The sequence below is a fragment of the Bactrocera dorsalis genome, unplaced genomic scaffold, assembly GCF_023373825.1.
Source record: "Bactrocera dorsalis isolate Fly_Bdor unplaced genomic scaffold, ASM2337382v1 BdCtg413, whole genome shotgun sequence".
Classification (NCBI taxonomy): Eukaryota; Metazoa; Arthropoda; class Insecta; order Diptera; family Tephritidae; genus Bactrocera; species Bactrocera dorsalis.
Genome location: NW_026038464.1, coordinates 1 through 15,862, shown reverse-complemented (window position 1 = coordinate 15,862; position 15,862 = coordinate 1). Strand labels below are relative to the sequence as shown.

Here is a 15,862-nt window from a genome sequence, read left to right as displayed (position 1 = left end):
CTAGCAGTGGTATGCGAACTTATAAAGAAATAACATCTCTTTTTATAATCTTGCAACATGCTGCCACAGAGTATAATAGTTTTGTTTCCCAACGGATGTTTGTAACACCAAATGGAGATAGATATATGTAGAGTTATATATGCACATACATATACATATATAAATGACCAGGTTGACGTGACGAGCTGAAAGATGGTTGACTGTCTGTCCTTCCGTCCATCTGTCTGTGCAAGCTGTAACTTGAGTAAAAATTGAGATATCGTCACGAAATTTTGTATAAGTTTTCTGTGGATAAAAACGGAGGACGGGTTGGTTGATGGGCGAAAACGTGTAAAATGACAGAACTAAACCACAAATTACGAAACGAAAGCTGGTACCAGGAATAGCAATAACGAGGAGCACTTGTGTTTTTAAAAAAGTGGGCATGGATCCGCCCTTAATAATATGTATAATAATAATAATAATAATAATAATATTGGGTGTGAATACCCCAAATCATTCAAGCTATAACATAAGTATGTATAAATTTAGAATAAATCTTTTCGACACCTCTTGTAATAATTTTTTTCTCCTAAGGGTGATTGGGGGAATCATCAATTCCGATCCGTTTTGCATATCAACTCAATATAAGTATTAAATTTAGCTTCTTCTGTTGAGTCTATATGACCCATATCTCCTTTGAACATGATATTAATATAATTTTCGCTGATGGGAAGTTGAATTTTGCTATTAAACTAAGTGAGTATATGACCTTCAATATAAGTTATGTATATAATGAATGTTGAATTTTTTTACAAAATATTTTTAATATGATGTTTTGCCAACACCGGAACTTAGTCTTTTCTTACTTGTTATATCTATAATTATTGTGTGGCGGAAAACTAAGTCATACTTAAACTCGCAATTTTAAAATGTCCTTTATTTAATAAAGACTGAGCATTATTCAAAAAAATGTTATATGCCACCTTCAATTCATATTCAGAAAGTAGCAAACATTATTGTTTACTGAATTACTGTAACAGTAATTACTTTAAGTTTCCCGAATTACATTAATTTGTAATATCGACCTAAGTAGCTTGAATACCAAAAAATATTTATACCACGGATCTCAATTTTTATTTATGATATTCATAGCAAGAACTGATAATGAGGCAGGCAAGACTAGAGCAACTGATCTAAGTCAATAAATGTCTGAACTCTACTAAGTTTTATTAAGATATCTCAATTTTCACTCGTGTTGTCGCATGTCCGGGTGGACAAACAGATATATATGTATATTAGGGTGTCCGTTATTTCCTAAATTTATTTTTGAGTCTGCAGCGCCCTCAAAATTTTTAGTAAATGCCCTAAAAAAAAGTATGAAACTCATATGAGCTCTTAATATTGATAATAACCCGTGCCGCAACGACGATTTATTTCCCATAAAAATAACATGGGGTTTTCGTACTTTTTGCAATTAATTTTTTCTTTGCGAAACCAACTGATACATTGTTGCGGCACCGAATTATTTTTGTAGGAAATTGAACGTTCTACAAAGTTTCTCTGAAATTTTTCAAAAAAAATCGAAATATATTTTTTTTTTGGTCAGTCAGTGATATCTGTTTCAAATTTCACATCAAAAACTTCCAACTTTGACCTTGAATAACTTTGACGAGAGTGATTTTTTTCTGAGAAATTTTTTGTAGAACGTTCAATTTCCTACAAAAATAATTCGGTGCCGCAGCATGTATCAATTGGTTTCGCAAAGAAAAAATTAATTGCAAAAAGTACGAAAACCTCATGTTATTTATATGGGAAATAAATCGTCGTTGCGGCACGGGTTATTATCAATATTAAGAGCTCATATGAGTTTCATACTTTTTTTAGGGCATTTACTAAAAATTTTGAGGGTGCTGCAGACTCAAAAATAAATTTGGGAAATAAGACACCCTAATGTATGTATATGTATACATAGTTTGATCACTTCAAGGTATTGATAGCGAGACGATTAAAGTTTTTGACGTAATCATAAGTGGACTTCGTTATTTAAGAAGAGGAGAAATTCTCATTTCATGCATATAGTACATGTATGTACATACTTATATATGTTTATTGTCTGAATGGATAGAGCAAACGGTCTAACGCCCTCGGTGAAAGCTGAAGCCTTAGAAAATCTTGAAACGATTATTTAAACGAAATAAGAAAATCTATTTCGTTACAGTGTTAGGTGTTCAAGTAGGATTTCTATATTCAAGCCATTATAACCGGCTGCGAATAGATTATATAGTAGGACATGTGTACATACATATGTACATATATGTATGTAAGTACATACTTACGTCACCGGGGAAGTGTCTGCGCATTTTAAGCTCATTGAACCTCTTTTGATGATCAAATTTACATGAATATATTTATAATAATCATTAGAACAAAGCTATAAGATATGCATATATGTATGTATCATGGTATATATATACATATGTACATATGTATATAAATATCATGTAATGCGTGAATTTATAAACCACCGACTGTATTTTCAATATGGAAATAAATATGCAATGTACTCGTAAATCCGTCGCCTTTATAAACGCTTTAAACTTTTAAGGTTTTTTATATTTTATATAATATTTTATTTACTATGATGTTGAAAATCCATATGCTCGGTTAGCTTACCATAATCCGTTGACATTGCGCACATCGCGTGATGATGATGTGGGTGTTGTGGACACATGCTATCGTGTGAATTCGGCGTAATGTAATACTCTGCCGGATAGAAATCGGCAGGATATTGTATAAATAATTGACCAGGCGTGGAAGGTGCACGTTGAGCGGCAGCAGTTGTGGACCCACTGCTGCCAGTGGAAGTCCCAGCACCGCTGGTGGGCGATTCGGTGGAAGATGCCCCAGGACTGTTTCCGGTAGTTTGATTTGCTACACCTCCGCTATTAGCAATATATCCACTATCGTGATTTTTTTCTTTTAAAAGTAGCTGAGAATGTTGAGTAGTTTGAGGTTGTTGAGAAGTTGCCGTGTGCGCTTGCACCTGTAGTGATGCGGACTGTGGTTGTGCTTGTGGACCATGAGACAGATGCATATGTTGTGGTGGTAAAGAGCCGAGGCCAGTCGCGGCTGTTAAATGTTGATGCATGGCAGCCACCAAAGCAAATTGCTGTTGATGCTGCTGTGGATGATGTATAGCGCAGACTGGCTGCACAAGTTGCGCACTTTGAGACGCTGTATTTGTTTGCTGAATTAGAGGCGGTGATGCTGGCAGCGACGATGTTGAAATTTCCGAAGGTGACTGTTGTGGTGGTTGTTGTTTATGTTGGTGTTGTTGAATTGATATAGCAACTCCGTTAGACTGCGATGGAGTCTGATGGTGGACATGATGGGTAAAACTATGTTGTTGAGGAAGCTGATGTTGAGATGCAAGCGAAGGCAAATGTGCATATTGAGCCTGCTGCTGTGTCGTATGTGTCTGTTGAACTTGTTGCTGTTGTGGTACAACCATTAACATATTGTTGGTGGACCGTTGCTGACGAACTTGACTTGTGTTATATTGTTGATGCTGATGATGTAAAAGCTGATGTTGAAATTGATGCTGTATTTGATTATGATGCGGTTCAAATGAGGAAGCGTTACTATTTAGACTCGATGTCGATGATGAAGACGAAGAAATATTCTTATTAAGAGCTCCGGCACCAACATTCTGTTGACCATTATTATTAGAAATATTATTGGCATATGTGTTAAGCTGCGGAGGGTGTTGTTCCGGAGCAGCTGAGACATTTAAACGAACCATGTCAACCGCCTAACTTGAGGGCTGATATTGTGCTTATTAAGTTTGAATATAGCTTATTTTTGTTATTATTTATTATATTTATGCACTAAAGTTTTGAAGCTCTTACGACAATACAAATAATAATTTCTTGCAAAATGTAAAATTTTAACAATGTGGAAGACATCAACATTTTAGCAGAAGCTTTTTTGCGTTAAGTATCTTCTCGATGTTGTTATATTATTATTTATCATTATTATTTTTTTAAATTACTGTTATTAACCAGCTAGACTTGTCGGGCAGTTTTATTTAAATTCTTTTTAATTAGGTTATAATATCTGAAAAGTAAGTTAAAAATAAATATGTACATACATACATACAAAATTTGTTTTCAATTTAAAGTTTGGGCACTGCATTGATCCTACTCCAATATTTTGTTGTTATTACACAATATGAGTTAAAGCCGAACTATTGAAACTAATAGTAATCCGGTAGCTGTCTGTTCTAAAACCATACCAAAAAATTCTTAAGATGATTACAAAAAATAATAACAGAGCTAAAGCAACAAATAACATATTGCAATCAAGAAAGCGATTTTACTAGAAGTATATGTTAAATTATTATTAAAATGTTCATTGTTAAAAAAAAAAAAACAAAAAATACCAAAACTGTGACATAATTATTGTCAACGCCCTTAGAATGGTGGACAAATACTCCGTCATTTATTCCCATCCTATTAACCTTTGTTTCGCCTTTCCACAATATAGGTGAATCCGCACGCGTAACCGTTCCTACTTTTGGTCAACACATTGACATTCGGCATACATTTGATTTCGTTGCATATTTTTTACAAGAATTTGACCATATCGAAAATATCGAGTTGATACAGCCCGGTTATGGTAATTTGTTTGACTTTATACCGTGTAAATCAGTATATAAGATCTGTAGGTATATTAGGAAAATTAAGGAAATTCTAAGTCTTTGGCTTTGATCTTTGAAAATTCCGAGAATTAATTCGGTTATACCGAATTTTTTATAAACATGTACATATGTACATATATGTATATCGTCACCTGAAATGCAAAATAACGTAACAACATTTTCAGAAATTTAAAGTGGCATGAATGAAACACGCAATAAAACAGAATAGGAGTGAAAACAAAATTTAATATTGGTTAAAACTGGTTTATATCTGAGTGCAGAACCTGAAAATGTTGAACATATGTAATATTATCTTTGTAATTTGAAGTGGTGAAGCGTAATCGATAAGACACTCAATTTCGAATTTTTTGATGATACGTTATTTTGCATTTCAGGTGACGATATGTAATACTTAAGTTTTTCTATTTAATTCTTCATTATAGGTAATTCAGAATTGTTTTTTCAAATTTATTACGGTTGTGAATTATTCAAATTCTTTGTGTTCTCCGTTATTATATAGTTTAGATTTTTCAACCTATGTACGTTTAAACTTGACATACTTTAAATCTCTATTGTATTCAGTTAACTTTAACAACTGAAACCAATAGATTAGTTTGTTATTGTGTGTCAATTATTTTATTTTAATAAATAATGCTATCAGATTTTACTTTATCAGGACTCAGTATTATGGGCATACTGGTGGGATTTATTAAATAAGTACGCACAAATGTTAATAGGGTAAATTATTGAAATGGAAACAAACCCATAAAACAGTTTTCTACTCATATGTATGTATGTTATATTTTTATGTGTATATTTAATAAAACAAAATGTGTATTTTCCACAGAAAAAATTCACTAGTATGGTTATGCAATAATTGGTAATAATAATTATTTTGATATTTATGTATGTCCGAGATTGAACTATAATTTTAATTGTTTGGGAGGCAGATTTTAAAGTGTTAGGCCAGCGTAGAGGTACTTAAAAGGGCATTAGTTTGACATATGTAGTATTCTAGGAGAAACGATAAAACTATCGAATTCTTTATTTCAGGACTAGTGTTTGATATTTTGATACAAAATGCCGTCTGCTGAGGTTACCTTCGGAATCAGGAAAACCTCGTTGGGAGAAAGTGATCCTCATGAATATGAAGCCGATTGTATCCGAGGATATTTTTGCCCTATATGAAAGCAGCAGTTTTGTAAAAAACGCATTTACAATTTTACGTGCTGAAGCAGACTGAGCCAAACGCTACGACACTACAGCAGGTTAGGCAGCCAAATATTTTTAGGATTCTAAAATAAGTACATGTATGTACATATGTATACTTCATATATGTAAGTCTACCCAAAAGATACTTGTTGATTATTTGGGGAAAAAATATACGGATGAATGATCCATCATACAAGAAATGTTAAAATTGAACGGATTTCTGCAAATTGATTTTATTGTAAGCCAAAGGCAAGAAATAATCTCTTAGCTTGTTTCTATAAAAATATATGTACGAGTAGTATGTACATACATATGTAGTATACATATATGTACGTATATTCATTGTTTTTATACTGCATGGCAGAGCTAAACCGCCTTGACCAGAATTTTTACACACTGGTCTTTTAAATTTACATGCGTATGGTCACATGTACATACATACATATGTCCGAATTATATAGTACTATATCTAGGTATGTACACAGTTGGGCTCATTATTTTATGCTTTTGTGCTTTCGCTGTTAGAACTGTAAATACGATACATATACATACATACATACATATTTCAACATGTATGTCTATTATTACACGAGGCAACAAAAGTTGCTAATTCTCGGGCGATTCTCTTTTGCTGTCGCCCATTACCTGCACACGAGCAACTTGTGTTGCGCAACTCTGTTCGAATTTTTTTCTCATTCTCTTTCACTTTACTTTAACCCATTGTCGTTTCTTTTTCCTTATAGGTATTTGGGCCACTCTATCACATATATTAATCAGTTCTGTAAATTAAGAAATACATTTTATTTATAATTCAAAATTAAAACAAAGATTATATGACAGACTTTCACATATATCACCCTTTTCACTATCGTCTGAATCAATTTGTATGGCTTTCTCCATACATTTCACAATATCTTTAATTAATTCGATTTTTTCGCCATACTCCATTTTCTAAAGTATTTATATTATATTATGTATATCTGTATACATATTTGCAAATTACTTGCCAAAAGATGAAATTAAATTTTTTTAAATACATATATTCAAAATATTAATTTCAAAAAAAAATATACTCAAATGCAACTATGTACTACGAAAGAAAGAACACGAATGCCGAAAAACGTCGCAGCGAACTGTTACGAATAAGAACACAAAGCGAGTTGCTGAACACTGGAAACTCGGCACGATTCTCCTCTCCTCGTCGCCCCCTCGCCTATAAACCAAGATTTGCCGCAACAAAAGTTGCCGCGTGTAATAATATGCATACGTGTAATTTGTTGATACATACATTCATTTGTTTGCATATATACATACATATATATATATAGTACATATGTCTATGCAGAAGTTCGCCGACAACACGTTCGTTTATTCGTGTTCCGCTGATGTTTTTGCTTTTTGTTCAATACTCATCGAATCTGGATACCACACAAATGCGCTATACGTTTGCAATTTTTTATGTACTTACATACATATACTTATTTCAACGTATGTTTAAATAAAAACAACTAGCACTACGCTCACATTGGGTTCTTCGTTATATCTCTTATATAGGGTGATTTTTTAAGAGCTTGATAACTTTTTAAAAAAAAAAAACGCATAAAATTTGCAAAATCTCATCGGTTCTTTATTTGAAACGTTAGATTGGTTCATGACATTTACTTTTTGAAGATAATTTCATTTAAATGTTGACCGCGGCTGCGTCTTAGGTGGTCCATTCGGAAAGTCCAATTTTGGGCAACTTTTTCGAGCATTTCGGCCGGAATAGCCCGAATTTCTTCGGAAATGTTGTCTTCCAAAGCTGGAATAGTTGCTGGCTTATTTCTGTAGACTTTAGACTTGACGTAGCCCCACAAAAAATAGTCTAAAGGCGTTAAATCGCATGATCTTGGTGGCCAACTTACGGGTCCATTTCTTGAGATGAATTGTTGTCCGAAGTTTTCCCTCAAAATGGCCATAGAATCGCGAGCTGTGTGGCATGTAGCGCCATCTTGTTGAAACCACATGTCAACCAAGTTCAGTTCTTCCATTTTTGGCAACAAAAAGTTTGTTAGCATCGAACGATAGCGATCGCCATTCACCGTAACGTTGCGTCCAACAGCATCTTTGAAAAAATACGGTCCAATGATTCCACCAGCGTACAAACCACACCAAACAGTGCATTTTTCGGGATGCATGGGCAGTTCTTGAACGGCTTCTGGTTTCTCTTCACCCCAAATGCGGCAATTTTGCTTATTTACGTAGCCATTCAACGAGAAATGAGCCTCATCGCTGAACAAAATTTGTCGATAAAAAAGCGGATTTTCACTTTTCGAACCGAACACTGATTTTGGTAATAAAATTCAATGATTTGCAAGCGTTGCTCGTTAGTAAGTCTATTCATGATGAAATGTCAAAGCATACTGAGCATCTTTCTCTTTGACACCATTTCTGAAATCCCACGTGATCTGTCAAATACTAATGCATGAAAATCCTAACCTCAAAAAAATCACCCGTTATTTTCTTCTTCATTCGAAAAATCGATTATTTAACGAGAAAACTCGATTCTCGAGTAGAATCGGAATCGAGTTTACCATCCCTACTGGCCGCCGTCTCGTGCATATTAAAACCTCTGCACAATAACCACCACAAAAAAAAAATAATTTTTTTTCCATGTACATAATTTATATGGAAAACAGAAAATTTGAAATAGCCACCTCTTAATATTAATACTAAGAGCTTATCTTTTGAGTGACTTTTTTTTACACATTTTCTAAAGTTTTGAGCCTGTTTTTCAGTTGAAAAAAAAAGGTTGCCTCAGAATGCAGTAGCGGTGTTAGGGTAGGGCGCCGGTCAAAAGGGGCGCCGCAGGTTCGAGGTCTGCTTAGTCGTAAATTCCCTAAATTAAGCGGATTTTTTTAAGTTAGCAACACTTGAATGGAACGCACTATTCAATCTGTCCAATCGGAGTTCATTTTACGGGGAATCCCCAATCATAGAAAATTACATTGTCTATCTCCTTTTAACTTTTTGGTTAAAAAGAGCTAGCGTTATTTTAGCGAAGCGTAACAAACTCAGCTCATTCGCATTCATAAAATCGGTGCACATACAAAATAATTATTTTAAAACAAACAGACGCGAATTAGTAACCAGACGGTCCATGTTCCATTGCGATGCTATGTTCGTCACTATCCGTTTCCACTATCGAGTGACATTAGTTTTATCTAAAAAGTTGTATGGTGTAAAAGAATATACTTATTTGTTTTTTTTTTTTGTCGGATTATTTAATTAGGTAAGTACTTTTATCTATCTATGTATAATTATTATAATAAAGAGGTAACATTTGTTTGTTTAAATGTTTGGCGTGGGGTGGCGGAGAAATAAGTGGCTTCTAAAAAATGTAATATTGGTTATACATATTATTATAATTGCAATACCTATAATTTTTTGTAGAAAATACAAATTGTCAAAAAATATTTGTTGTTTGTAATTATGTATATTATTTGTCGATTGGCGTACGTGTACCCCAAAATACGACATTTCAGGTACTTAAAATTTTAGCTTATGCCAAGCTCCATACAAAAAAGTTCGAAGTCTTTTGAAAAAAAAAAAACGAATAATAACTCAATTATTTTTGCATAAAAAACCTAATATACGATTTAAATCTGTTTAAAGTTGTTTGATTTGTAAATTTTATTGTATTTATCTATTTTTAGAAATTATTGGACCTAAAGACTTAATTTGTTGCAGATTTTATTGATTTACAAAATTGATTAGTGCAAAATGTCTGAAAACGTTGAAAAAAAAAAAAACCATCTAGGTCAGAATATAACGTGTGATTTTTTTGAGGTTAGGATTTTCATGCATTAGTATTTGACAGATCACGTGGGATTTCAGACATGGTGTCAAAGAGAAAGATGCTCAGTATGCTTTGACATTTCATCATGAATAGACTTACTAACGAGCAACGCTTGCAAATCATTGAATTTTATTACCAAAATCAGTGTTCGGTTCGAAATGTGTTTCGCGCTTTACGTCCGACAAATTTTGTTCAGCGATGAGGCTCATTTCTGGTTGAATGGCTACGTAAATAAGCAAAATTGCCGCATTTGGGGTGAAGAGCAACCAGAAGCCGTTCAAGAACTGCCCATGCATCCCGAAAAATGCACTGTTTGGTGTGGTTTGTACGCTGGTGGAATCATTGGACCGTATTTTTTCAAAGATGCTGTTGGACGCAACGTTACGGTGAATGGCGATCGCTATCGTTCGATGCTAACAAACTTTTTGTTGCCAAAAATGGAAGAACTGAACTTGGTTGACATGTGGTTTCAACAAGATGGCGCTACATGCCACACAGCTCGCGATTCTATGGCCATTTTGAGGGAAAACTTCGGACAACAATTCATCTCAAGAAATGGACCCGTAAGTTGGCCACCAAGATCATGCGATTTAACGCCTTTAGACTATATTTTGTGGGGCTACGTCAAGTCTAAAGTCTACAGAAATAAGCCAGCAACTATTCCAGCTTTGGAAGACAACATTTCCGAAGAAATTCGGGCTATTCCGGCCGAAATGCTCGAAAAAGTTGCCCAAAATTGGACTTTCCGAATGGACCATCTAAGACGCAGCCGCGGTCAACATTTAAATGAAATTATGTTCAAAAAGTAAATGTCATGAACCAATCTAACGTTTCAAATAAAGAACCGATGAGATTTTGCAAATTTTATGCGTTTTTTTTTTAAAAAAAGTTATCAAGCTCTTAAAAAATCACCCTTTAGAAAATGGAAAGCAGAAAAAGAGAAGGAATTTCAGAGAGCAAAAAAGTTCATGAATATAGATAAATATATCACAACAAAAAATGAAGACCTGAATATGCCATCTACATCTGGAATACAAATTAATGTATCGGTAGCGGAGCCTCTATCTGACAAGTCAAATCAGATAACTGAAGATTGTGTTGAAGAGATTGTGGACAAAGTTTCCCAAAGTGAGATGATGAGCTGTGGTACAATTACAAATGCTGCTCCGGATGACTCCATTGGTGATATACAACCAATACAAATTCTAGACGACGTTAGTACTGTTGTCGCCAATATGTCGGATCCTGCCACTTGGCCAATCACTCGAAATGGCAAAATCATTGATCATATAATTACTAGTGGCCCAGTGTAAACTCACATTGATATTTATCCGAAGAATGATACAGGCCGACATTTCTCTCATTCCCATTTCACAAAAAATTTTGCAAACAATTTGCGCCGTTGGTTAATTTACTCCGTTTCTAAAGATCGAGTTTATTGATTTTGTTGTAGACTATTTGATAGTAGCTCAACGTCGAACTTAGTTTCTGAAGAGTATAACAACTGTAAACACGTGTCTGAAATGTTAAAAGTTTTTTTGTTTACCTTTCTTGGATTTATGCTGAACTACGATTAAAAATAGGAAAAACATATAGACTGCCAAGAGCAACACTTGATTAGAAAGGAAACTACAAAATGGAATAATGTTTTGTCTAGATTGATGCATATCACACTTTATTTAGCCAAAAACAATATGGCGTTCAGAGGTACTTCCAAAAAACTATATATGTACGCCAAATAACGGAAAGTTCTTAGGCTTAGTACAACTACTAGCCAAATTTGATCTAGTCATGCAGGAGCACTTGCGATTAGCTATGAAGGGTGATATTTCAGACCACTACTGTGGAAAAGACATTCAAAATGAATTAATAGAGATGATGGGTGAAAAAGTGAAGTCAGAAATCATATTACACACAAAGAAATCAAAATATTATTCTATTATAGCTGACTGTACTCCTGACATTAGTCATGTAGAACAACTTTCGCTGACATTACGATTTGTTGATTTATCAGACGATAATGAAAAAATACCAGTAAAAGAGCATTTCTTGGAATTTATACCTGTCAATAAGTTAACTGGTGAAAGACTGACTGAAGTTATTATTAATGTTTTAAATAAATACGGACTAAAATTGAACGATTGCAGAGGTCAGGGTTATGACAACGGGCGAATATGAAAGGAAAAAATATTGGGGTTCAAAGGAGAATTCTCGACATAAACCCCTTAGCTGTTTATGTGCCGTGTGGCTGTCATAGCTACAATCTAGTACTATGCGATGCCGCTAAGTCATCCGTAGGATCAGTCACTTTGTTTGGGGTACTTCAGAGGTTGTTCACATTATTTTCAGCTTCTGTTCATCGATGGAAAATTCTAACCGATCACTTGGGACTATATACTATAAAAAAGCTCAGTGACACACGTTGGATAGCAAGAATAAGTAGTGTTAAAGCAGTCCGTTATCAAATTGGTACTATCCATGATGCTTTGATTACTTTGGCTCTTGAAACTCAGAAAACTGATGTTCAAGTGTCTCATGAGGCTACTACTCTGGCCGAACAGCTAAAAGATTTCAGCTTCATAGTTTCATTGGTTGCTTGGTATGACATACTTTATCAAATAAATTGTAAGTAAATCTCTACAGTCGACAGATATGGATCTTGAAATGTTGAAAAAATGCTGCCATTTCTTGGAAGACTACAGAAATACAGGCTTTAAAAGCGCTATTTTAACTGCGAAGGAGTTGGCCGAAGAACTAGAAATTGAACCTGTATTTCGAGCTACAACAAGAATTCGACCTGTTAAGCGTCAAGCTAGTGAAATTGCACGCGATGACCCTAGAACTTCTCCAGAAAAAAAATTTGAGGTTGAAATTTTCAACTGTCTTTTGGATACTACATTAGTTTCAGTCAATGAAAGGTTCGAACAGTTAAATGAGTACTCGGAATCTTGGTCTTTTTTGTACAATATTAAACAGATTCCAGAAAAACCCGACTTTGTCAAGCTCTGTAGCGATCTCCAATTAAAATTAACTGTAGACTCTAAATCGGACATAGATGGTTGTATGTTGTGTGATGAACTTGTAAGTCTGATATCCTTTTTGCCTGATAAAAATGTGGTTACTCCCATTTTTGTTTTAAATTTCATCAAAGATTGCAATTTACAAGAACTGTATCAAAATGTATGGATAGCATTGCGAATATTATTAACTATACCTGTAACGGTTGCTAGTGGGGAGCGGAGCTTTTCAAAGCTGAAGCTGATAAAAACCTATCTTCGATCAACAATTTCTCAATCTAGGTTGACAAACTTAGCAACTTTGTCAATTGAAAACGAAGTTGCTGAAAACATCGACTTTGACAACCTTATAAAAGAAATCGCTGATAGAAAGGCCAGAAAAGTAAAATTTTATTAGTGTTTTTGTAATAAATGGTTATTTTTTATAATAGATAATTATTTCTTTTAATAAACGGTTATTTCATTAAATGTTTTCCCTTTTTTCGAATGGGTTTGAATTGCAGTTGGAGGGCGCCGTAGAAATTTCGCCCAGGGCGCTGGTAGTGTTAAAACCGGCACTGTCAGAATGACACACCTTAATGTACATGTTTCACTCTCAGCTACCTTTTAGGAAAATTTTGCATCAGTAATATCAATATTTGATTGAAAATGTATATTACTACTTTATTAAAATCGAAGTAGATATCGAACAATCCAAACCAAAAAGAAGGTGGGTATTGACATACTTTATACAAATTTCTGGCGACTCTATGTGCTACAACTTCATCAATTTTCACTTCGACACAATATAATCATTTTGTTAGGTAGTTAATTAGAAAAACTGTAGTTATTTGCAAATGAATGCAACAGAAACCATTTAAAACCATCAAAACTATCGAATAAATCATTTAACCGCTCCGATACGGATACCTCCAATATGCGGACCCCCTCTTAACGTTAACAAAAGTATTACGAACCAAGTTTTTTGTTAGGTTTTTAGAACAAATTCCAGACGCGAACCTTTCGAAACGGACAAGAAAAGAAAAATTCTTATTTGGGAGCAACGAAGACCAATAAAGCATAACGATGGCTTTGATAAAGTTTTACATACATCAAGTCAGCATTCGGAAAACATTTTGTTAATCGACGAAATTTTTAATACAGAAGGCAATAAAATTGGCAGTATCTTTAAAGAAAATGTTAATGAAGAATTATCTGATAGATAAAGCAAAGACCTAAATGAAGTACATATACATGTGCTCAGAATGCGGATCAAATTAAATAACATTCTGCAGTACTAGAACAATATCGCCAATAGTAGGTCATGTTGTCCGAATGGTCACTGCAAACCGAAAGTATTCGACGCTGTACCCGCCGGGGGAAACAGAGGCAGAGGAAGACCTCCTGGCTACGCTTGGAATATTCAATTGGCGCCACGTAGCGAAAAGAAGAAACGACTGGCGCGCTGTTCTTTACTCGGCTATAATCGCGTAAGCGGTGATATATATATAAGTATATGTATGAATGTATGTATGTATGTATGTACATAGGTGCATACATATATCGATAGTTATATTAGGCAAGGAATACATATAACTTCGAAGTCGTAGATAATTTCTTCTAGCTTGGAACCAGTATCAACACCAACAACAATGTCAGCCTCGAAATCCAACGCAGAATAACTCTTGCCAACAGGTGCTACATCGGACTGAGTAGGCAATTGAGAAGTAACCGCCGAGGGAGGCAGAGGAAGAGAAAAATCTCCATTCCGTTGGAAAGACCAGCTGGAGAAGAACCTGGCTTCGTTTGTAATCTCCAATTGGCGCAAGTTTGCGAAAAGAAAAAAACGATTGGCTTGTTAACTCGGCTATAACCACGTAAGCGGTGTCTCGCCAGTAAAGAAGAAGAAGATATACATATGTACATACATAGATATGATAGATAAATACTTTTCAAGGATATATACGTATCCCATTTGTTTTTTAATATCGTTAATGTTTACAAGATTTACAAGCAATTTAGAGTTACTGAAAGTTACAAAACAAAAGAAACTTATGATATATGTACATATGTATGTATGTATACATATGAATATGTAGGCACATACATACATATACACATACAAGCATGGACATATAAATAGCACAAATCCAAATCCAATATTTCTTCTAATTTCTTTAATCGTTTTTAATATAATTTTGCGAACCAATAATTAGTTCGTCGACATTTTATTAAAATGGGAAAACATTGCATGCCGGAAAAGAGAGCGTTTATTTGCGATATGAGCAAAAAAGGAAAAGCTTAAAAGCGATTAAAATAATCACTCCTGTCAAAACGCCACATCAAAATTGGACTGGCATTTGCAAAGGCCTACAGAGACAAACCAGTACAATTTTGAGGAACGTACTTTAGAGCGACTAAACCAAGATAAATAGGATGAAACCAGATGAAAAAACATTCGTACGTTGTCCACAAGGTCAAGCCCCCAACCTTAGGTATACCAAAAAACCATTAAACACGGCGGTGGAAGTGTCATGGTCTGGGCCGCGTTATTATGGCAAGGCGTCGGGCCAATTGTTCGAATAAATGGTAAAATAAAATGGAAAAATTTGTATTTGAATCCAATTTTGATTACACCCAACTCTTTTTTTACACGGTAGATACGTTCCTCAGAAAATCGTGTAAAAAAACAAGCGTTTCCTATAGTAAAATGGGGGATACGTTCCATGTCATCTGAAAACCGTGTGAGATGAAATAACGAACTATATTTACTTCGAAAAACCGTGTAAAAAAATGTTGAAAACTATAAAATATCAGATATGCATACACATTTTATTTTATTGAGCATTAAAACTTAAAATGAATAATAAATAGAGAAAAAATATTTATATACATAGCAACATAATTATTCGTCGCTACTTGATAATAAGCGCAATTGCTTTCGATGAACTGGACTAAAGTCGGTAACATCACTGGAGATATTCATCAAATTATCCAATGATGACTTTCGTTCGGTAATAGAGATTTGAATTGTCGGACTACTTTCCGAAAGGTCTTGCGCCGTCGACTTTTTTACAAAAAAAAAAGTTTTTTTTTCAACGGTGTAACTTCAAATGCGTGTAAAAAGAAAGCGTG

At 34.4% G+C, this 15,862-nt stretch overlaps 1 protein-coding gene across 1 annotated transcript; it reads right to left on the bottom strand.

Annotated features, from left to right (window-relative positions):
- Positions 1-2,653: 2,653 nt before the first annotated feature.
- On the bottom strand, positions 2,654-9,698 carry LOC125780288 (ataxin-2 homolog; the record flags this gene model as incomplete). The annotated part of the gene is given in 2 exon segments (XM_049462271.1): positions 2,654-7,438; positions 8,386-9,698. A coding segment is annotated over 1 exon segment (1,131 nt), but the record flags the coding sequence as incomplete, so codon positions are not given.
- Between the last annotated feature and the right edge of the window lie 6,164 nt (positions 9,699-15,862).